The sequence below is a fragment of the Camelus dromedarius genome, chromosome 27 (assembly GCF_036321535.1).
Source record: "Camelus dromedarius isolate mCamDro1 chromosome 27, mCamDro1.pat, whole genome shotgun sequence".
Taxonomy (NCBI): Eukaryota; Metazoa; Chordata; class Mammalia; order Artiodactyla; family Camelidae; genus Camelus; species Camelus dromedarius.
In genome coordinates, this window is record NC_087462.1 from 6,688,396 (window position 1) to 6,707,629 (window position 19,234).

Consider the following 19,234-nt stretch of genomic DNA (forward strand, 5'->3'; position numbering starts at 1 on the left):
GGAGAAAGTCTGACTTGACATTTCCCCTCTGCAGAGGAGAGGGGGAGAGAGCATAGCCAGATTTATTCGCTCTTTCCTTTATCATGTTTTAGAGATTTTTTTTTTTACTCTGAGGTTTTAAATATGTTCTAGTACCTTGCCTACAAAATTGTTATGGTTTTATGGTTATGGTTCCATCCATCTAAGATTGATTTTTGTATATGGAACCAATTTATGTCTAATTTAATTTTTCCTCCAATGGACATAAAAATTTCATAGGGGTATGTGTTTAGAAGTTCAACTTTCTCTGCTGATCAGCAGTGCCAAATCAGCTGTTGAAAAAAATTCTGTATTTATTTGGGTATGTTTCAGGGCTTGATGTTGTTTCTTTGGTTAGTTGGTCTAATTCTCTGCATAAGTACCAGTGGTCCTTGTTAATCTAACTTGACTATGTTTCTTAATGCCTAATAGATCTGTTCCCTATGCCATTGTTCCTCTTTGGGAGTGTCTTACCTGTTCTTGGCTCCTTTTTAAAAAAATTTGAAATGAATTCAGACTTAAAGAAAAAGATCATAGACTATATAAAAGACTCCAGTATACCTCTATCCAGATTCCCTAATTTTTAACATTTTGCTACTTTTTCATTCTTATTCATTCTGTCTCCCACTCCCCATTCTGTTATTTTTTCCTGAATCATTTGAGTGTAAGTTGCATATATTATGTCTCTTTACCCCTAAAAATGTTCAGTATGTGTTTCCCAAGAACAAGAATGTTATCTGAGCTTTAGTCCGTATTCCTATTTTATCAGCTGTCCCTTTTCCTTTATTGCAGAATTTTCCCTTTAGTTCAAGGTCACTGCTAATGCACATGAATGATTCTTGATAAAATGAACCAGTAAATAGGATTTTAAAAGACCTTTGTAAACTCCATAGTAACCACCCACAGAAATACACAGCAACTATCATTACAGGGAAAATTTAGAACTATTCCTCAATGATTGAAGGATGCCTGGTATCAGTGCTGTTTTTCAACTTAGTATGGGAGGGCCTGGATGGTATGGAAAAATCAGAAAAATAAAAAGCAGAAATACATACTTGAGGAAGAAAAACAAAGTTTACAGAATAATGTCATTATCCTTTCTAATGTCTAACTAGGTCATCCCAGGGAGGAAATATTTGCAAATGATACAACCAGCAAGGGGTTAATATCCAAAATATACAAAGAGCTCATACAATTCAATATAAAAAAAATCAAACAAGTCAATCAATAAATGCGCAGAAGACCTGAATACACATTTTCCCAAAGACATACAGATGGCTAACAGGTGCATGAAAAATATTTAATATTGCTAATTATTAGAGAAATGCAAATCAAAACCACAATGAGGTTTCACCTCATTCCTGTCAAAATGGCTGTCATCAAAAAGTATACAAAAAAAGATGTTGGAGAGGATATAGAGAAAAGGGAACACTTGTACACTGTTGGTAGGAATGTAAATTGGCACAGTCACTAAGAAAAACAGTATAGAGGTTCCTTAAAAAACTGAAAATATAAGTACCATATATTCTAGCAATTCCACTCTTGGCTATACATCCAGAAAAAATGAAAATAGCAATTTGAAAAAAATACATGCACCCCATAGTTCATAGCAGCACCATTTACTACAATAGTCAACACATGAAATAACCAGAGTGCCCACCAACAGATAATTGGATTAAGAGGTGGTTTTATAATTACATATATATATACACACATATATACACACACATATATATAAAATGAAATATTAGCCAAAAAAAAATACTGCCATTTGCAACAATAGGAGTGGACCTGGAGAATATTATGCTTAGTGAAATAGGTCAGACAAAGGAAGACAAATACTGTATGTTATCACGTATATGTGGATCTAAAATAGAATACAAATAATGTGTATGCAAGAAAGAAAGAGACTCACAGAAATTAAAAACAAAATTTGGTTACCAAAGTGGGCAGGGACAAATTAGGGGTTTGGATGAGCAGATACAAACTATATATAAAAACAAAGATATACTGTATATCACAGGAAATTATAGCCACTATTTTGTAATAATCTATAATGGAGTATAATCTGCAAAAATACTGAATCACTATACTGTACGCCTGAAACTAATGTAATACTGTAAACCAACTACCCTTCAATTAAAAACAAGGACTTAGAGACGACTACTAAAAGCAACACGTGATTCTGATCTGTCTCTTTGCTCTAAAAGACATTATTGGGACAACCGACAAAATTTGAAAGAGATCTGAGGATTAGGTGCCCGTAATTATAGGGTGAATCCTGATTTTGATGGTTGTATTATGGTTGTGTATGAGCATGTCTAATATATTAAAGGATAATGTGATACCAGATTTCCAAATAAACCCCCAGTGGTTTGGGGTGGGAGTTCTTTGCTATGTACTTACTACAAGAGAACTTGTGCTTTTTCTTTTTTTCAAGATTAAAAAAAAATTAGAAAAAAAAATTTTAATGGTAAATAAAGGTCAAATACAGGATTAACTGAATGGAGGAGATAGATCATCTCAAGAATCAGCAGGCTTATCAATATGGAAGAATCATTGTAAGTGTGCCAGGAAGGTGAGAATAGGCAGGTAGAGAAGCTTTTCAGGAGCATCCCACGAGATGAAAACCCAACCCTAGCCTCTCCTTTCTGAACTCTAAACCCGGCGCTGGGCCTCGTCCCGCCTCCAACACCACTTCCGAGTATGGGCCTCGCCTACCACGCGTAGCCACGCCTACAGACCAGTTTCCAGCCCTCACCTCATCCGCTGGGCCTGCTTCTTACACCTAGTCCCCGCGCTGCAGCGACCCCAATGCCCCTCAGTACCCACGCGGGAGAAACTGCAGTTTCCCTGCCTGCAATGGTTGAACTCGATCCGTAGGTAGAATTCCCGAGCCCCGCCCCCTACGGCCGAGGCAGGAAGCGGAAGTGGCGTCACTGGTCCGCGGCGGTCTTTCCCGTGGCTCTGCGCCCGGTGGAGCAAGTCACGTTAGTGGGTCGTCGTGTGGTTCGGCCTGTGCATGGGGAGGGAGATATGAAGGAAAGGCTCTGGGATGTAAGGAGCGTGTTAAAGGGCAAGTTTGGCCCTTCACCCACGTCCGCCGGGACTTGTGCCGCGGCCTTCAGCCTGGTTGGGAATTGCAGTAAGAGTGCGTCCACGCGGTGTTTTCATCCTCTGTGCTTCCTTGTTCAAAAACTTCCAGTGTGGCCTTTGTGACTTGAATCCGCGAGGGAAAGAATTTCCTCTGTTCCAGTCAGCGTTGCTCAGACTTCCGCGCCTCCAGTTATCAAGGCCTGATGATCACGCCATGTTCCGGTGAGTACTGTGGAAAAGTCTGTTCAAAAGGCCTTTTTTTTTTTTTTTTTAAGTGCCAAAGATTGTTTCATTTGAGAATTTGGCTTTGTCTGCAGGCATTCTTTGGTTCTGAATATTAAACAGAAGTAGAAAGATGTTTTCTTCGGTTTCAAGGATGCGCGTATTTCTGTATATAAATTTAAACGTATGTAGATCAGTTTTTTTTGTTTTGTTTTGTTTTTAAGAATAGCGAGATACTCAACTACCTTGTCATCTGAAATTCCTAGGGCCCTGCATTCCCAGAGTCAAAACCGGGGCCTCCAAGAGATAAGGTGGAGGCTTTATGATACTAGTTCTTGGATAATTGAGTTTACAGTTAACTGGATGTTTGGACTAAGTGTTTTATCCCCACAGTTTTCTTTTGTAAAATCTTAAACCTCAAGAAAATTTGAACACCCAGTACAATGAATGTTTGTTGTAGTAGTGATGCAGGAAAAATGGATGTGGGGCGTGAGGAGGGCTGTGTACCAGGCCTCGTTTGAGCCCCTGGGACGTGCCCCACCAAGTGTGGGTCCTTGACTTTGCGTGGGAAAGAATTTAAGAGCAAGCCATAGTTGAGTAAAGGTAGGTTTATTTAGAGATACTTGAGAAGGCAAGAGAAAGGCCATGAGGTGTGGGGGTTTGGTGCTCAGAGTAAAAGTAGGTGCACACTCCATAGACAGAGTGTGGGTCATCTCTCTTGAGGGGAAGAGAGAGAGGGCAGCCACGAGACGCCGTGTTGCCGGTTTTTATGGGCTAAGTGGCTTCATATGCTGAGTGAAGGACCAGTCTAACTAGCCTGGGGAAGAGGCCAGGATTCCCAGGAAGTTGGCTATTTCCCACTCTTTGACCTTTTGTGGCTAGCCTTGCGACTGCCATGGCGCCCATGGGCTTGTTGTTCACTGTGTTAATATATTACGATGGGCATGTAATGAAGCTCAAGTTCTACTGGAAGTCAAGTCTCCCACTATCTTGAGCCTCAAGGCCTACTGGGGGTTGAATCTTTTGCCATTCTTGTGTTACTTGCTGTGTTACTCCTTTATTGGCTGTGCCCTGCTCTCTTCCTTTCTCAGTAGATTCACTCACTTTCAGCATTTTGCATGTTTATTCTCTCTGTAGATTTATGAATACTTACTATGGTGAACTGTTTGGGAGTAAGTTGAAGATAAATTGCATACATGATGTAATATCATCTAACATCTACTCTCCCAAAATGGAACTTTTCCACATTGTTCCAACATGTGGTTTTGGTAGTTTTGTTATTTAAATTCAGTCAGGGTTTATATGTGACTATTGCTTATGTCTTTTAGTCTTTTTTAACCTAGATCAATTGCTACTGTTTGTCTATTATATTCATTATATTGACTCTTTGAAGAGTCACATGCTTTCTTTTTGAAAGTCACACATTTTGATATTTCTCCTTTTATTTTCAGTGTGTTTAAATGTTTCCTCCATGTCTCTTTTTTCTTGTGAACTGGTATTTGGGTCCAGAGCAGAGGTTGACAAACTTGTAAATTTATGCTATCCTATGATTAGGCATGCTAAGTTTGCTTATTTGCTTAACGTATGGATCACCAGAGCTCTCTGTTTTAAAGATGGACTTTTCCATAGAATAAAAAAGTCATATGTGGAGTGATATTTTGATACTCAGAATGTCGTTCCCTATCATTTATTTTAGCATCTGTTAATAACTTGCAGTGAATAAACATCTGTATATAGTTTCACATGATTTACAGGGTAAGCTCCTCATCTTGGCTTCCCACATCAAAGGCGAAAATATACATTTACTTTGACTGGATATTGTAAATGCCCTTCCACAGGTCTTGGGTCATTTGTAGTTTCTGATCAACTTTTGAAAAACATGTCTAAAATTTATTATGAAGAAATATAAGGAAAATTTTTTAGTTTTAATTTGAAGGTATTTGTTTTAAAAAGAATATCTTACTTTCATCTTAAGTAAAATATACAAATACATATTCAGAAATAACAGTATTTTGGTTTATATTCTGTTGTGCACAGACATTTTATGTGAGTCTTATTTGATTTGTATGTTGTAATTCTGTTTTTGTGTTTCTCTTACTTGTGTTTATGTATACTGAAACATTTTTGTGGGGAATAGCAAATTGTTTGATGGTCCATAAGTGGTCAGTGAGATTATTTCTAAGAATGTATTTTATTTTACCTCGTATATGTTAAATATTACATAAGCACGGATCAGTATGAAAAAATTGAGATCTTTACATTATTTTCTTCACTTGAAGCATTCAGTATTCACTGCACACAAGTTTTATCAGGTATATGTGTTTTTTTAAACACTTTTTTTTTACTTTTTTTTTGGTGGGGGGAGGGAGGTAATTAGGTTTGTTTGTTTGTTTGTTTGTTTATTTAGGAGGAGGTACTGGGAATTGAACCCAGGACCTTGTGCATGCCAGGCATGCACTCTACCACTTGAGCTATACCCTCCCCCCAGGTATATGTGTTTTGTGTTTAGATCATACAAAATTCATAATTGAAACAGTAGATTCAAATATTCAAGTTGTGAGCTTGAGTACTTGTGAGCTACAGTCTCCTAATGAGACATCTGGCTCATAATGGTCCTTAGTAAATGACAACTGATGTTAGTGATAGTCTTATATATAGGGCATACTGCTTTTGTAGCTTTCACACATGTTATCTTCAGAGAAAGAGCTAATTTATCGTGTTGGAAGACTGATAATTAATCTGTTGATTAATGATTGATCTGAAGCACAATTTTAGATAACCTAATCTCCAAAGCAATGGAGATGGCCATATCCACTTACTTTCATTATATGCCTTGAAATGATCTTGGCATCAAGGAAAGGAATTTCAGGCAGATTTCATTATCATGATATACTCCACACCTCTCCGTCATGGGCTGTCTCTGATGGAGCATAATGCCCTGTCACTTCTGCCACCACATATTGGACAAAGTATGTTTCAGCTGGTGCTGGCTATCAGCAGTCATGCAATGGAGATTTTGAGAGGATCCCAGGGATGGTGGGAGGAATGTTGACAACATCTACTACTCCATCCTTCACAGCACGATCAGCTCTAATAACGGTCTCCTCAAAAAGAGAGCCAAGTTCCAAACATTCCACATATGCATAACTACCATTCCAGATGAAACCTCCAGAGAGTCCCAGAGAAAAAAATTAAACCATGTGAGAAAACAACTCTTATTCTATTGTATTCATTGTTACATGTCTTGGGATCTTAGAGAATGTATCTTAAAACTGCCATAATAGGAAGTAAGGGTCTAACAGAAGAAAGGAAAGAAGGAAGGACGATCACAAAGAATGAAGCAACATCTGAGCTTTCCTAGGCAGCATATTACTATCAATCATATCAACAAATCATCTTTCAAATCTAGATTCCTACTTTGAAATTGAAAACCACATCTCTCTTCCTATGAAAAGTAGGATGGCAGAATCGGTGTCAACCAGCCAGGTCATAGTCTGAGGTCATAGTCTGAGTCAGTCTCAGTCTCTTCTTTTGAAAAGTGGGGTGAATGAGAGAAAGTATCTCAAAGAAATGTTTTTCAAGATGATATGAAGTCATACATGGGAAGAAACAAGCACAGTTCTGCTATGGTAAGCACTATGTTATGACTATTGTATGATTTTCATCCCATTTCCTCCGGGGAAAACAAGCACACAGCCAAAGGAGGGTGAAGAGCACCAACATTCAGGAGGATAAATTTGGTGGCAACCACGTCAGCACTTGATATGATAAGTGCTTTACATCTAAAGTTAGAAATTATAAGGGTGGCTGCAAAAAAGCTGACCAAACATGGAATTTTATAGGCGGCATATATGAAAGAAATGTCAAAAGAGAATTACCAAGGAAGTTGCTGAGGAGAAATGTAACACAAAAACAAAAGTGAAGTCACTTTTGGAAATAGAAGAAATGAGCATGTCTTTTAGGGGAGAAGAAGAACTAAGAGATTTAAATTTGCAACATCCTGCCTTTGGGGCCCACAGTGTCCACTTAGTTTTGAGGCCTATGGCCCATTACAGACAATGGGCTCCTCGATTGAGGAGCATGGTTCTTGTGACATACAGTGGACACCTGATAACTGTGATCTTCTAGTCTTAACTTCTGTCTTGCGTGACTCCCATTAATCAATATTCCCCTTAAACAGGCGTAGCCGTCGAAGATGAAACTCTGGTCATTGCAAACACAACAGGTCTTTTACCTCTTTTGCCCTCCATGCAGCACTTTTAATTAATGACAATCCCTGTGGCTCCCTTTCAGAGACTGCCTGCCAGGTGGATTCTTCCAAGAAGAGGGGAAAGCATATGAACTACATAGAAAAGAGGAGGAAACAAGATCACAAAACCATTAAAATAAATTACAAATCACGTATGAGAGTGTAGGCTCACGTGTTCATGCTTGCAAGTGAGGATGTGTTGCACTAAAAAAATCTCTGGAATTAATTGCAAAACAAGATTGATAGATTGGATTTAAAATATTCAAAGCTTCTATAAATCAAATTTGTAAAAACTGAAAGGCAAATGTAAGGTTTGAAAATAAATGTTGGCGTCCTTTATGATAGAAGTTTCAGTGTTATTAATGCCTAGAGATTGCTAATTCATTAAAGAGGCAACAGAATTGAGGACCAATTTGCCCTGAGGAGGTGGGTGGAAGAGGCCTCTCTGAAATACGAATATTGAGCCATGAGAGGAAGAATGAGTAATTGTTAATAGGAGGAAATAGGGAAAGGGCAAAAATCAAAAGTAATTACATTATTTGATGTAATGTATGATACTTGATGATGTTGTGGACACTAAAGTGAAACAGTGACAACAATCAAACAGAACTAGTAAGTCCTATCAGTTAAGTTGAATCTGCTGCAAAAATAGTTATGGAATATCGTAGAAAAATCCAGTCATATTAGGAATAAAACAGACAACACATGGTGCAAAATGAATCTACAGTGCGTAGTTAGTAACTGATCAGGCACAGGAAATTGAATAGCAGCCTACAATTGTGGGAGAGAGCAGAGACGAGGAGGAGATTCTCTGGGAAAATACTCTTATTGGGAAAAGGCTCTAGATTCCAAGGAAAGAAGGAAACAGCAAGAGCTGGAAAAGACTGGTTTCAGTAGAAACTAAAGCACCTTCGAAGTACAGGGACTTCACTATATAGACGAAATAAATACCTGACTGTCCCAGTCTCATTATTCTAGAGGTAAAGCCCATTACCCATTTTCTTTCCTGACAGATCAGAGTGTACAGAGAGGATATTGGTTATTTGGGAAATTGTATTGTAAAATGGATGTGTTACACAAATTCTTCCATTTACTTGAAGAGTGCAGTCTTAGTTTGGACTGCTGTAACAAAACAGCATAAACTGGGGGGCTTATAACAGAAATGTACTTCTCATGGTTCTGGAGGCTGGAAGTCTGAGATCAGGGTGCCAGAATGATCAAGTTCTGGTGAAGACTGTCTTCCAAGTTATAGACTGTCTTATGGGTTACAGACGGTCCACTTCTCATTTTATTCTCACAGGGCAGAAAGCAGAGAGAAAAGACAAGCTTTCTCATGACTCTCAGAAAAGAATGAACCCAATCGTAAGGTCTCCATCCTTGTGACTTCATCTAATCTTAATTACCTCCTGAAAGCCCTACCTCCTGATACAATCACATTGCAGGATAGGGTTTTGACATGAATGTTACGGGGACACAAATACTCAGACCATAACAAGTACTAATGGGGAAATGAGAGCTTCCATCGAGGATGTGAAGGGCTGCTATAAAGATCACTGCTGCATTTATTTCCAGAGTGAACTACAATATAAAATAAATTCTATAAGGCACTCACAGAACAGATTCATTTTTCTTCCCCAAAGCAGCTCTTGCCATCAGTGAATCCACTGGAAATTCACTCTTGCTCAAGGAAATCCACCCTCTCATTAAAAAAAAAAAAAAAAAAACAACTTATGAGCTCTCCTGCACCATGGCCTTGGTCTCCTAGCTCTCCTGCATCTACTCAGCCCTCATCCTGCACAATGATGAGGTGATGGTCACGGATGATAAGATCAAAGCCCTCATTAAAGCAGCTGATGTAAATGTTGAACCTTTCTGCCCAGGCTTATTTGCAAAGGCTCTGGCCAATGTCAACATCGGGAGCCTCACCTGCGACATAGGGACTGGTGGGCTTGCCTGAGCAGCTGGTGCTGCACCAGCAGGAGGTCCTGCCACCTCCACCACTGCTGCCCCAGCTGAGGAGAAGAAAGTGGAAGCAAAGAAAGAAGAATCCGAGGAGTCTGATGATGACGTGGGCTTTGGTCTTTTTGACTAAACCTCTATAGTAACACATTGAATAAAAAGCTGAGCTCTTAAAAAAAAACTTATGAAGTTCCATGAATGACACAAAGGACTTTCCCAGCTATAAGGTTCTATAACCTGTTAGTCCCGGGGAGAGGGTCTAGCTCACTGGTAGAGTGTGTGCTTAGCATGCACGAGTTCCTGGCTTCAATCCCCAGCACCTCCATTAAAAAATAAATTTTAAAAGTATAAAAAACCCTGTTAATCCAAACTTATTTCCAAATTTGGTTTCATTCATTTAACAAATATTTGAGTGCCTACACTGTATTATAGACTTGCTATACACAGTCAGACCAAAGTTTGCCAAATACCAATCTTGGTTTCCAGGAAGCACACAGTCTAGATTTTTAGTAAACAGTAGCGAAGAGAGTAAATTAGTGAAGAACAGGACTAGAAGAAGTCTAAATAAGAGGTTTCAGATAGTTTCTTATCAATATAAGCAAAGGTGTTTAGGCAAATGAGTGAATTTTATTTCCTCCCTGAGAATTGTATACCTTTTTTTCTTCCTAGACTTCATCTAGGAAAGTAAACCTAAATTTTGAATGACGTATGTTAATATTTGAAGACACAGCTTTCTGTGAGCACCATGTCAGTCCTTTCTATAATTGGCAGTGTCCCAGTTTTATTTTAATTGAGGTATGATACAGTAATATGCATGGATCTTAAACACATGAAGAACTTTTCTGATGTATTACACTCATGCAGCTACTTACCTAGTAGATCAAGATACAAAACATGTCCATCACCCAGAAAGTGTCTTCATGCCCTTTCCCAGTCAATACCTCCCCTCACCAAGGTGCCCACTGTTCTGACTCTTATCTTCATCAGTGGTTTTGCCTGCTCTTAAATTTCATGTAAGTGGAATCTAATATATATATTTTCATGTCACTCAGAATTGTCTTTGAGATTTGTCTCTGTTGTCATACGTAGTGCATAGCAGTAATCTGTTCTTTTTATACTGGCATGGAGCTTTCTGTATTTTGGTATACCATAGTTTATTTATCCATTCTACCAGCAATGGGCATTTGAATTATTTTCAGTTTGGTGCTGTCATAAAAACCACTGCTGTAAACCTTTTAAGCATTCATTTCTGTCAAGTATATACCTAAGAGTGGGAGAGCTATGCTGTAGGACAGGAGTATGTTTAGATTTGGTAGACGTGCCAAAGTAATTGCATCCATTTATACTTCGACTAGCAGTGTTTGAATGTTCTCATTGTTTCAAGTCCTTGCTGGCTCTTGGTATTTTCTGTCTAGCCATCCATTGTGGATATGGTATTTTCAGTCTGGCCATCATCTAGTAGATGAATAGATGATTATCTTGATACGTCTAATGGTAATGAGGAGGAGGCAAAGGACGAACATTTCTGCACAGGAAAGAGGAGATAAATGACACTAAAGGAAGTTCTTGGGAAGTGGTTGCTCATGGGTGTATAAACTCAGAAGAAACCCAAGTGATGAATTTCAGAAAAAGAGGGATAAGACATATGCTCGAAGAAGTCAGACTGGTATTTCTGACTGTCAGAGCTTTGATCCTTGCTTATCAGTAATTCTCTAGTCCCAGCACCCATGGCTCATCACAGAGAGAAGAAAGACCTGCTGGCCAGTTTCCTCAGGGCCCCATTCAGGTCCCTGTTCCTCAGGCTGTAGATGAAGGGGTTCAGCATGGGGGTGACCACAGTGTACATCACTGAGGCAGTTGCCTTCCTTGCGGAGGAGGAGGAAGAGGCAGAACTGAGACACACTCCTAACCCTGTCCCGCAGAATAAGGAAATGACTGTTAGGTGAGACCTACAGGTGGAAAAAGCTCTGGACTTACCCTCCACTGAGGACATTTTCAGTATGGAGGAAATAATCTTACAGTAAGAGAAAAGGATCCCAGTCAGTGGAATAAAACCTAGCAGACCACTCACAGAATACAGTGCAATGTAGTTGCTGAGAGCATCAGAACAGGCAGACTTGAGCACCTCAACCAATTCACAGAAGAAGTGCGGGATTTCTGTTTGCATGCAGAACGAGAGATGCAATACCATGAGACTGTGGAGGAGAGACACTAGGACACTGAGAGACCAGGAGATGAGAGCCAGCAGACCACAGAGCTGGGGGTTCATTATGACCGTGTAGTGCAGGGGGTGGCAGATGGCCACAAACCGGTCATAGGCCATCGCCAATAAGAGTAAGCTGTCCAGACACACAAAAACTGAGAAAAAATACATCTGTATGATGCAGCATGCATAGCTGATGGCTTTGTTCTCTGTCTGGATGTTCACCAGCATTTTTGGAACTATGGTGGAATTGAAACAAATATCAGAAAAAGACAGGTGGGAAAGGAGAAAGTACATGGGGGTGTGGAGGTGAGAGTCAGAGCTGACAGCCAGGATGATTAGAAGGTTCCCAAGCACGGTGACCAGGTACATGGACAGGAACAGCCCGAAGAGGAGGGGCTGCAGTTCTGGCTCATCTGAGAGTCCCAAGAGGAGGAATTCTGAGACACGTGTTTGGTTTCCTGCATCCGTGTAGCTGATCATTCTCCCAGGTAACCGACAAAGCAGTGCTAATGAAAGCAAACAACAGGAGTTCCCAAATACAAAAATATTTTTATCCTCCCAATGACCCTCCCCCCAACATAAACAGAGGAACCCACATTTTTGAGTAACAATCTGAAATTCATTCACCTAGAGGATTACAAACACCATTATCTTGTACAGAAGATTTGGGGGAAAATCTATTCCTCTCTCCTGACCTTTATCACATATTAGTCATTGCCTTCAAGATCTGAATCAATATACCATCAACCTTTGTGGTGTCCTGCTCAGCTTCACCTCATTTCAGATGTAGCACATCAATGGTTTGAACATTCTTCCTTCTTCATACCAAGCACTGAAATGGTAGTCAGATGACCATTAAGATTATAAATAAGATGAGCATATCTGCTGTCATCACCATCATCTGATTCAGAGTCTAGAGTCCTTTCAGGAGCTGCAAACCTAAAATCTTCAGGAATTTTTAACTAGGCTCTCCTCTCTTAGCTCCTACTTATGTCCATGTTCCTGGAATTATTTGACTGCTGGGAAAAGCCTTTTACATGTGCATGTATACACAGCCCTCTTTCTAAAAGCACTTACTAAGCCCAGATGGATCAACCAGATTGTAGCACGGAAGAAGATCTTGGAAGGATGGATGGTGAGAGGTCTCCAGAGATAGCTCTTGTTATGGAATCCAAATAGACCTTGGGTCAGCAAGACAATATTCTTCGTGGCCGGGGGTCAGTGAGCTGGGAGCAAAGGGACAGATAAGGGGCATTTATCCTTTTAGAGACATCCATGGTTGAATCCCCAGAGCTCTTAATTAAATATATGCTCCTATTGTTACTCTGTTTCTAAACACCTTTGCCCCTTGGGAGAGAGATCCATAGTAAAATGGAAGCCGTGCTTGGCAATTATATTCCCACGTGGGAGATTTGGGGGCAGTCATGCTTTCCTTCACATTGGGAGCTCTCCTTTCCTTAGATAATGATGTCACAGTTCAGGATTGTCTCTGAAAAATATCCCATTAGACTCTGGACTAATGTTCTTTGCCAGTCAGAATACTTAAATAGCAATTGTATACGGCCTGCTAAGTCTCTAACAGTACCCTAAATCAAAGATTTGCCCTGTCAGATATGACTATAATAACACTGTGAATAAAACTTATTAACAAAACTATCAGTTAATACCACGCTGTTTATTATTATTCATTTAATGATAACCCTAACAGAAGGGTTATTATGTCTGTTTTAGGTATGAATAACAGTAGAGAAAATGACTAATTTACTACAGTCATATGCTGTAAATGGCAGAGTTGGGATTGGACCAGATGCCTGACTTTAGAATAGATAGAAAATTGCTTTATAGTCCTTTGCATCCATTTTTTATAAGTTTAACCTATAAAGCATTTTCACTTACTTACTTGTAGTGATAATGTGTTCTAATTTTATTTTCTAATTTTTAAAATTTAAAATGCATGTTTTCTTTTAAAATCACATCAAAAAATAAAATACTTAGGAATAAACCTAACCAAGGAGGTGCAAGACTTATATGGCACCCAGTGAAGCCTGATTCCTGGATCTCTTTTCAAGAAAGGACTTGTCATTCGGTTTCAGCCTCCAGCTGTTACCACTTTTAGGATCTGCTTGAGCTTTTAAGGCCATGCTCTTCCTGGGGTTATAGGGCCTGGTCTTTTCTGCCCAATGTGGGACCCCTCAAGAGATCAGCCTGTGCACCAGAATACCTCACTGACTGCCAGGTTTTCTCAGATCTGCATAACCATCTGTTATGGACTTCATCCCTTTTGACATCCTAAGGAGATAGTATTGCAGTCTTCTGGTACCCTTTGGTACCCTAGTGCTTATCTTAGGGATCCTGTGCAAGCTGTAACCATTTGGGATTCTTTAGGAGATAAAAGAAGTTTTAGTATCCTTTTGGATGAAAGCAATTAACTGAAAAAAAAAGGCTACAAATCTAATTCTCATGTTGTGTGAAGAGCTGTGGGGATTTGGGGGGTGGTCTAGAGAAAAAATGCGACTTTGAGGGATCATCATACATGCTTTTACTGGGTGACACCTTGACAAGTTTGCATTTGAGGGAAGTTCTTCCTAGCAGGAGTCTGTCTAAAGGCTACAGGAGGGGTCTCCTGGAGAAGATGGGTTCAAAGAGGGGGTTTCTGTGTGTAGGTGCTATTGTACAACATCACAAGGTGGCCATTGGGTTAGAGAGCTCTGGAAGGGAAGGGCTGTAGCAGCTTGGGGCCTTAAAACTACAAGGCCCTTATCTTATCAATAGGTAATAGCTGTCCAGTGAGGTTTTTCAGGGTTTGCAAAGCAGGCAGGTCTAAGTGGCTTAAAATGTGATTGTTTGGACTGTTTTTTAAAGATATTTCTTTTCTGGTTTTGTTTGTTTTTGATAGAGGTACTGGGGATTGAACCTAGGACCTTGTGCATGCTAAGCATGTACTCTACCACTGAGCTATATTTGCCACCCACTCCCCACCCCTGACTATTTTTAAAAACTGAATGTTTGAAAATTTAAGTTTAGTACCGGCAGGCTTTTGCACTGAAGATTCGTAACCTACAATGAAGCTGTAAGCACCCTAAAGGCCAATACACAGGGGCCATCTTTGGCTCATTCATGTAACAAGAGCAAAACATTTGTGGGGAAGTGAAAGCGATGTTCCCTCTCTTTATTTCATGCACATTTCAGTGTCTTGGAGGCTAGGGCTCTTTGTAGGAGCACTGAGAAATCCAGGTAAATGTTATTTCCCCACAGTGGGGTACACAAGTGCTGTCCAATGGAACTTTATGTGATAATGAGAATGTTTTATATCTGCACTGTCCAGTATGGTACTAGGCACATGGGTCAGTGAACACTTGAAATGTGCTTAATAGTCACATTAGTGACTACCATGTTGGACCGCACAGAGATGGACTCTGAGGCAGCTCCAGAGATGGTGGGCAGCTGATTAGGAAGATCAGGGCCCTGGCCATGAACCCAGAACGAGGGAGAGAGGATAAGCCCCCCCCCTCACATGAACTGAACCAGCATTCCTAAGGGGTCTGGTTAGTGTGGTATCAGTGAGACCTCTAAAGGCTCTCAAGTGGACAGTGTCAGTCCTATTTTAAGTTACAGAGGACTCCAGGGCTGCTGTAGAAGGGATTGCAACTGCGAAGGGGCTCACCTCCTACTGAAAGAGTATTTCTAGCATGATAATGAATTAATTCTCCTCTTTTAGAATGTGGGCCATGGAGAGGTGAACATATGTGTGTCTTTGTGCATATATGCATACATATGTAAGTAGTAACATGAATCTGAATTAAGTTCTTAAGAAAGAATGATCACAAAGGAATGATAAAAGATCTCAGAATTTCTCTTAGCGCAGTAGTAAAAATCATCATACTAGATAAACCCTCAAATTTGATTTTCCAACCTTGGAATTTAAACAAGTTGTGTTGCTATCACAGTGACAGTGTATGTAACAGAACTAAAGCATTACTGATTTAATGAGACAAAATCTTATTTCTCTTTCATGAAAAGCAGCCACTTGGTCAGCTGCCTAGGAGAGTCCTCCATGTATTAGTCAGACTTCTAGACTATTTTGATTTTATAATATCTTCATCCCATAGTAGTCATATCAAGGGAAGAGTGAAAATGGAGAATAATGTACCAGCTCGTAAACTATTTAGCTAAGAAGTGATACATCATTTCCGCTCATATTTAATCAGCTAGATCAAAAACATATTGCCTCCTTTAATTTTAAGGGAGGGAAAACAATGCAATTCTCTTGGGTATACAGTAGGAAAGGATGACCAGAATATTGTCAATCAGCAGTAAAATCCATGCTAGAGATGCACGCAGTGTCAAATCCATATGGCAAACTGTGAAGCCTATTAGGGAGGAATATGTGTTCAGGGTCAGAGTTCTGGTTTTGAATGCGTTTTGTCACGTGGTCCCTCTGTAACTTTGGGGCAGTATTTGTTGTGTGTGTTTTGTCTTGTTAGCTCTTAGTGTCTCAATTTTCTCATCTCTAAAATGGACACAGGAATCATTCTTATTGGGAAGATTACATAAGATAACAGAGAGCAGTTAGCATAGGCTTAAGATATAATAAGCAAACAACTCTATTTTCATACATCTTTTAATCATACTTTATCCAGTAAAAAAAAAAAAACACTGTTGGTGATACACACGTAAACAACACAGATCCACAATCAAACACGTAGAAACAAATTAAGGTGAACAATCAGTAGTTTGAGCATGCTACGCCAATATTTGAGATAACAAAACTATAGTAAATTTCAAATGGAACTTCAGAACTCACCAGTATGGAAGTAAGAAAGAAGACCAAAGACATCCTTTTTGGACAGCAGATAGGGCAGAAAGGTCATCACAGAAATTACTAGGTTAGCCATTTAAACGTGTGTTAAAAACTAGGAGAGAGCAAAATGACAGGTCTTCCAGAATTGAGTGAGGAAAAACAAGATGGTTTGAGAATTGCAAGAGTAAGGAATTCAGAATAAAGTATTTTTTCCACTAGTAGCCACAAAACTTCATCATGGAGCCAGTGGGTCTATCGCAGGCAGGAGGTTGCTTGGCTGAGGAGTCTTCTAAGGGCCCCCTTCACATCCGTGTTCCTTAGACTGTAGACGAAGGGGTTCAGCATGGGGGTGACCACGGTGTACATCACTGAGGCCACTGAGACTTTCTGGGAGGAGTGAGTGACTGCAGAAGTGAAGTAGACCCCCACACCTGTCCCATAAAATAAAGAAACAACTGAGAGGTGAGACCCGCAGGTTGTTTCTGCTTTCCCCCAGATGAGGTCATCTTCCTTATGGATAAAGCAATTCGTGAATAGGAGAAAAGGATCCCAGTGAGGGGGGAGACACCCAGCACCCCAGTCATGACATAGATCAGTGTGCTGTTCAGGAAGGTGTCAGAGCAGGCCAGCCGGAGAATCTGTGTCAGCTCACAGAAGAAATGTGGGATTTCTAGATCCCAACAGAAGGTCAGACGCATCATCAGAGAGATATGAAGGAGGGAGGTCGTCACACCAATGAACCAGGTGATAAAAACCAGCAGGGCACAGAGACGCAGGTTCATGATGACTGTGTAGTGCAGGGGGTGACAGATGGCCACAAAGCGGTCATAGGCCATTGCCGTCAGGAGCATAGTGTCCAGAATAGGAAAAAACATGGTAAAATATACCTGGGTGAGGCAGTGCATGTAGGAGATGGCTTTGTTCTCTGTGTGGATGCTCAGCAGCACCCTGGGGACTGTGGTGGTGCTGAAACAGATGTCCACCAAGGACAGATTGGAGAGGAAGAAGTACATGGGGGTGTGGAGGTGGGAGTCAGAGATGATGGCCAGAATGATCAGGAGGTTCCCAAGCACAGTGACCAGGTACATCAATAGGAAGAGCCAAAATATGAGGGGCTTCAGTTCTGGGTTTTCAGAGAAACCAAGGAGGATGAACTCTAAAATGCCTGTTCGGTTTTCTGCTTCCATATAGCTGATATATCTATGAAGAAAGATACCAGAATAGGAATTAGCAGCAGATGGGCATCCTCCAAATACTGGGAGTGTCGGCCATGCCTTTCACTCTAGTTGTTTATGAAGTCAGTCTGTCTAAGAGTTGGGTCTCCTTTCACTCAAAAATAGAATCCCAAGAAATAGAGTGGCTTATCCCAGCCTCTCACCTTAGGTATCCATTTCATGACTGCAAAACCAAAATGGAATCCTACAGAATGGAGTCTAGAATTCCCGACTGCTTATCTTAAGCGTCCGTTTTATAACAACCCTGTCAGATGGTTAAGGTGCTTCATAACAGGATAAATCGACATGGTAGATATAATGTTGCTTCCATGGGACTGAAATCCTGCTCCTTTGGGTTCCTGCCAAAGGTGCAGGACTTCCATCTAAAGACTAGGGAGGAGCAGACAAACCCAAATTGAAGGACATTCTACACGATTTCTGTCCTGTACCTGTCAAAAGTGTCAGTGCCATCAAGTTCAAAGAAAGTCTAGGAATTGTTCTGGATTAAAGGAGGCTAGAGAGACATGTCCACCAAATTTAATATGTGATCTCGATGCTCTTTTGCCATAGGTGGAATGATTAGGTTAATTGTCAAAATAAGCATGAGTTCTATAAAATTGGTAATGGTATATCAATGCAGATTTCATGATTTTGATACTGAAGATTTAGAGGTAAAGAGATCCCATATACGCTGTGTACCCTACTCTCAAGTAGTTCTAAAAATTTTCACACACACACACGCACACATGCACACAGACAAGGAAGAGATGAAAACGGATAAATAATAAAGTAAAGATGATAAAATGTTAACACTTGGGGGCTCCAGTAAGGGATGTACTTAGAAACTATTTATGCTGTTCTTTCAACTTTTCTGTAAATCTGAGATGAGGGTAAAATTAAAAGTTAAAAAGAACTTCTGTACAATGCCCAGTAGTACAGGGTAGAGAAGAAGAAGAAAATCCATCCAGGAGATGTAGTCAGAGGAGTCCGACTTCACAGAACGCTGCAGCTGAGGTGACCACTCACGGATGTGGAGCCCACAGGCACTCGGCTGGAACCTCAGCCCGAGGAATTTAGTCTCTAGTGATCCTGGATGAACGACACCCCAGGTCCCAGGCAGAAGCAGACGCATCTGCTCTGGAAGGTGCTTTGATCCGAGGATCTTTGCCTCAGTACTCACAAGGGAGGTTTGTCTGCATTTCTTTCTTTTAACACCCTTTCCAGGTTTGCCCGTACACACTATTCTTCCCAAACTCCCAGTCGTATTAAGGACCACACTAGCCTTTCACTCTCAAAGCTACAACACTTTTGCCTTCTTAGGAGTCCTAAAAGTGCTAGGATTCGTACCCCAGCCCTGCCTGTGCAAGTACTACCCTTCCTGCTGGCATCCTCTGTGCCTTAGGTTCCTGTGATAATTCCTGTCTTTATCTCTCGGATGAAACATCACTTCCTCAAAGAAGCCTTCCCTC

General features: G+C 40.4%; 1 protein-coding gene and 1 pseudogene across 1 annotated transcript; one reads left to right on the forward strand and one right to left on the reverse strand.

Moving 5' to 3' along the window:
• Positions 1-9,332: 9,332 nt before the first annotated feature.
• LOC105105398 (large ribosomal subunit protein P1-like) lies at positions 9,333-9,677 on the forward strand (annotated as a pseudogene).
• A 1,602-nt stretch (positions 9,678-11,279) lies between these two features.
• On the reverse strand, positions 11,280-17,738 carry LOC105105407 (olfactory receptor 7A17). The gene is made up of 3 exons (XM_064479871.1): positions 17,240-17,738; positions 14,294-14,302; positions 11,280-12,208 (listed from the first exon to the last, which is right to left on the reverse strand). The coding sequence occupies exons 1-3, from the start codon at positions 17,736-17,738 to the stop codon at positions 11,280-11,282; spliced, it is 1,437 nt and encodes a 478-aa protein (XP_064335941.1).
• Between the last annotated feature and the right edge of the window lie 1,496 nt (positions 17,739-19,234).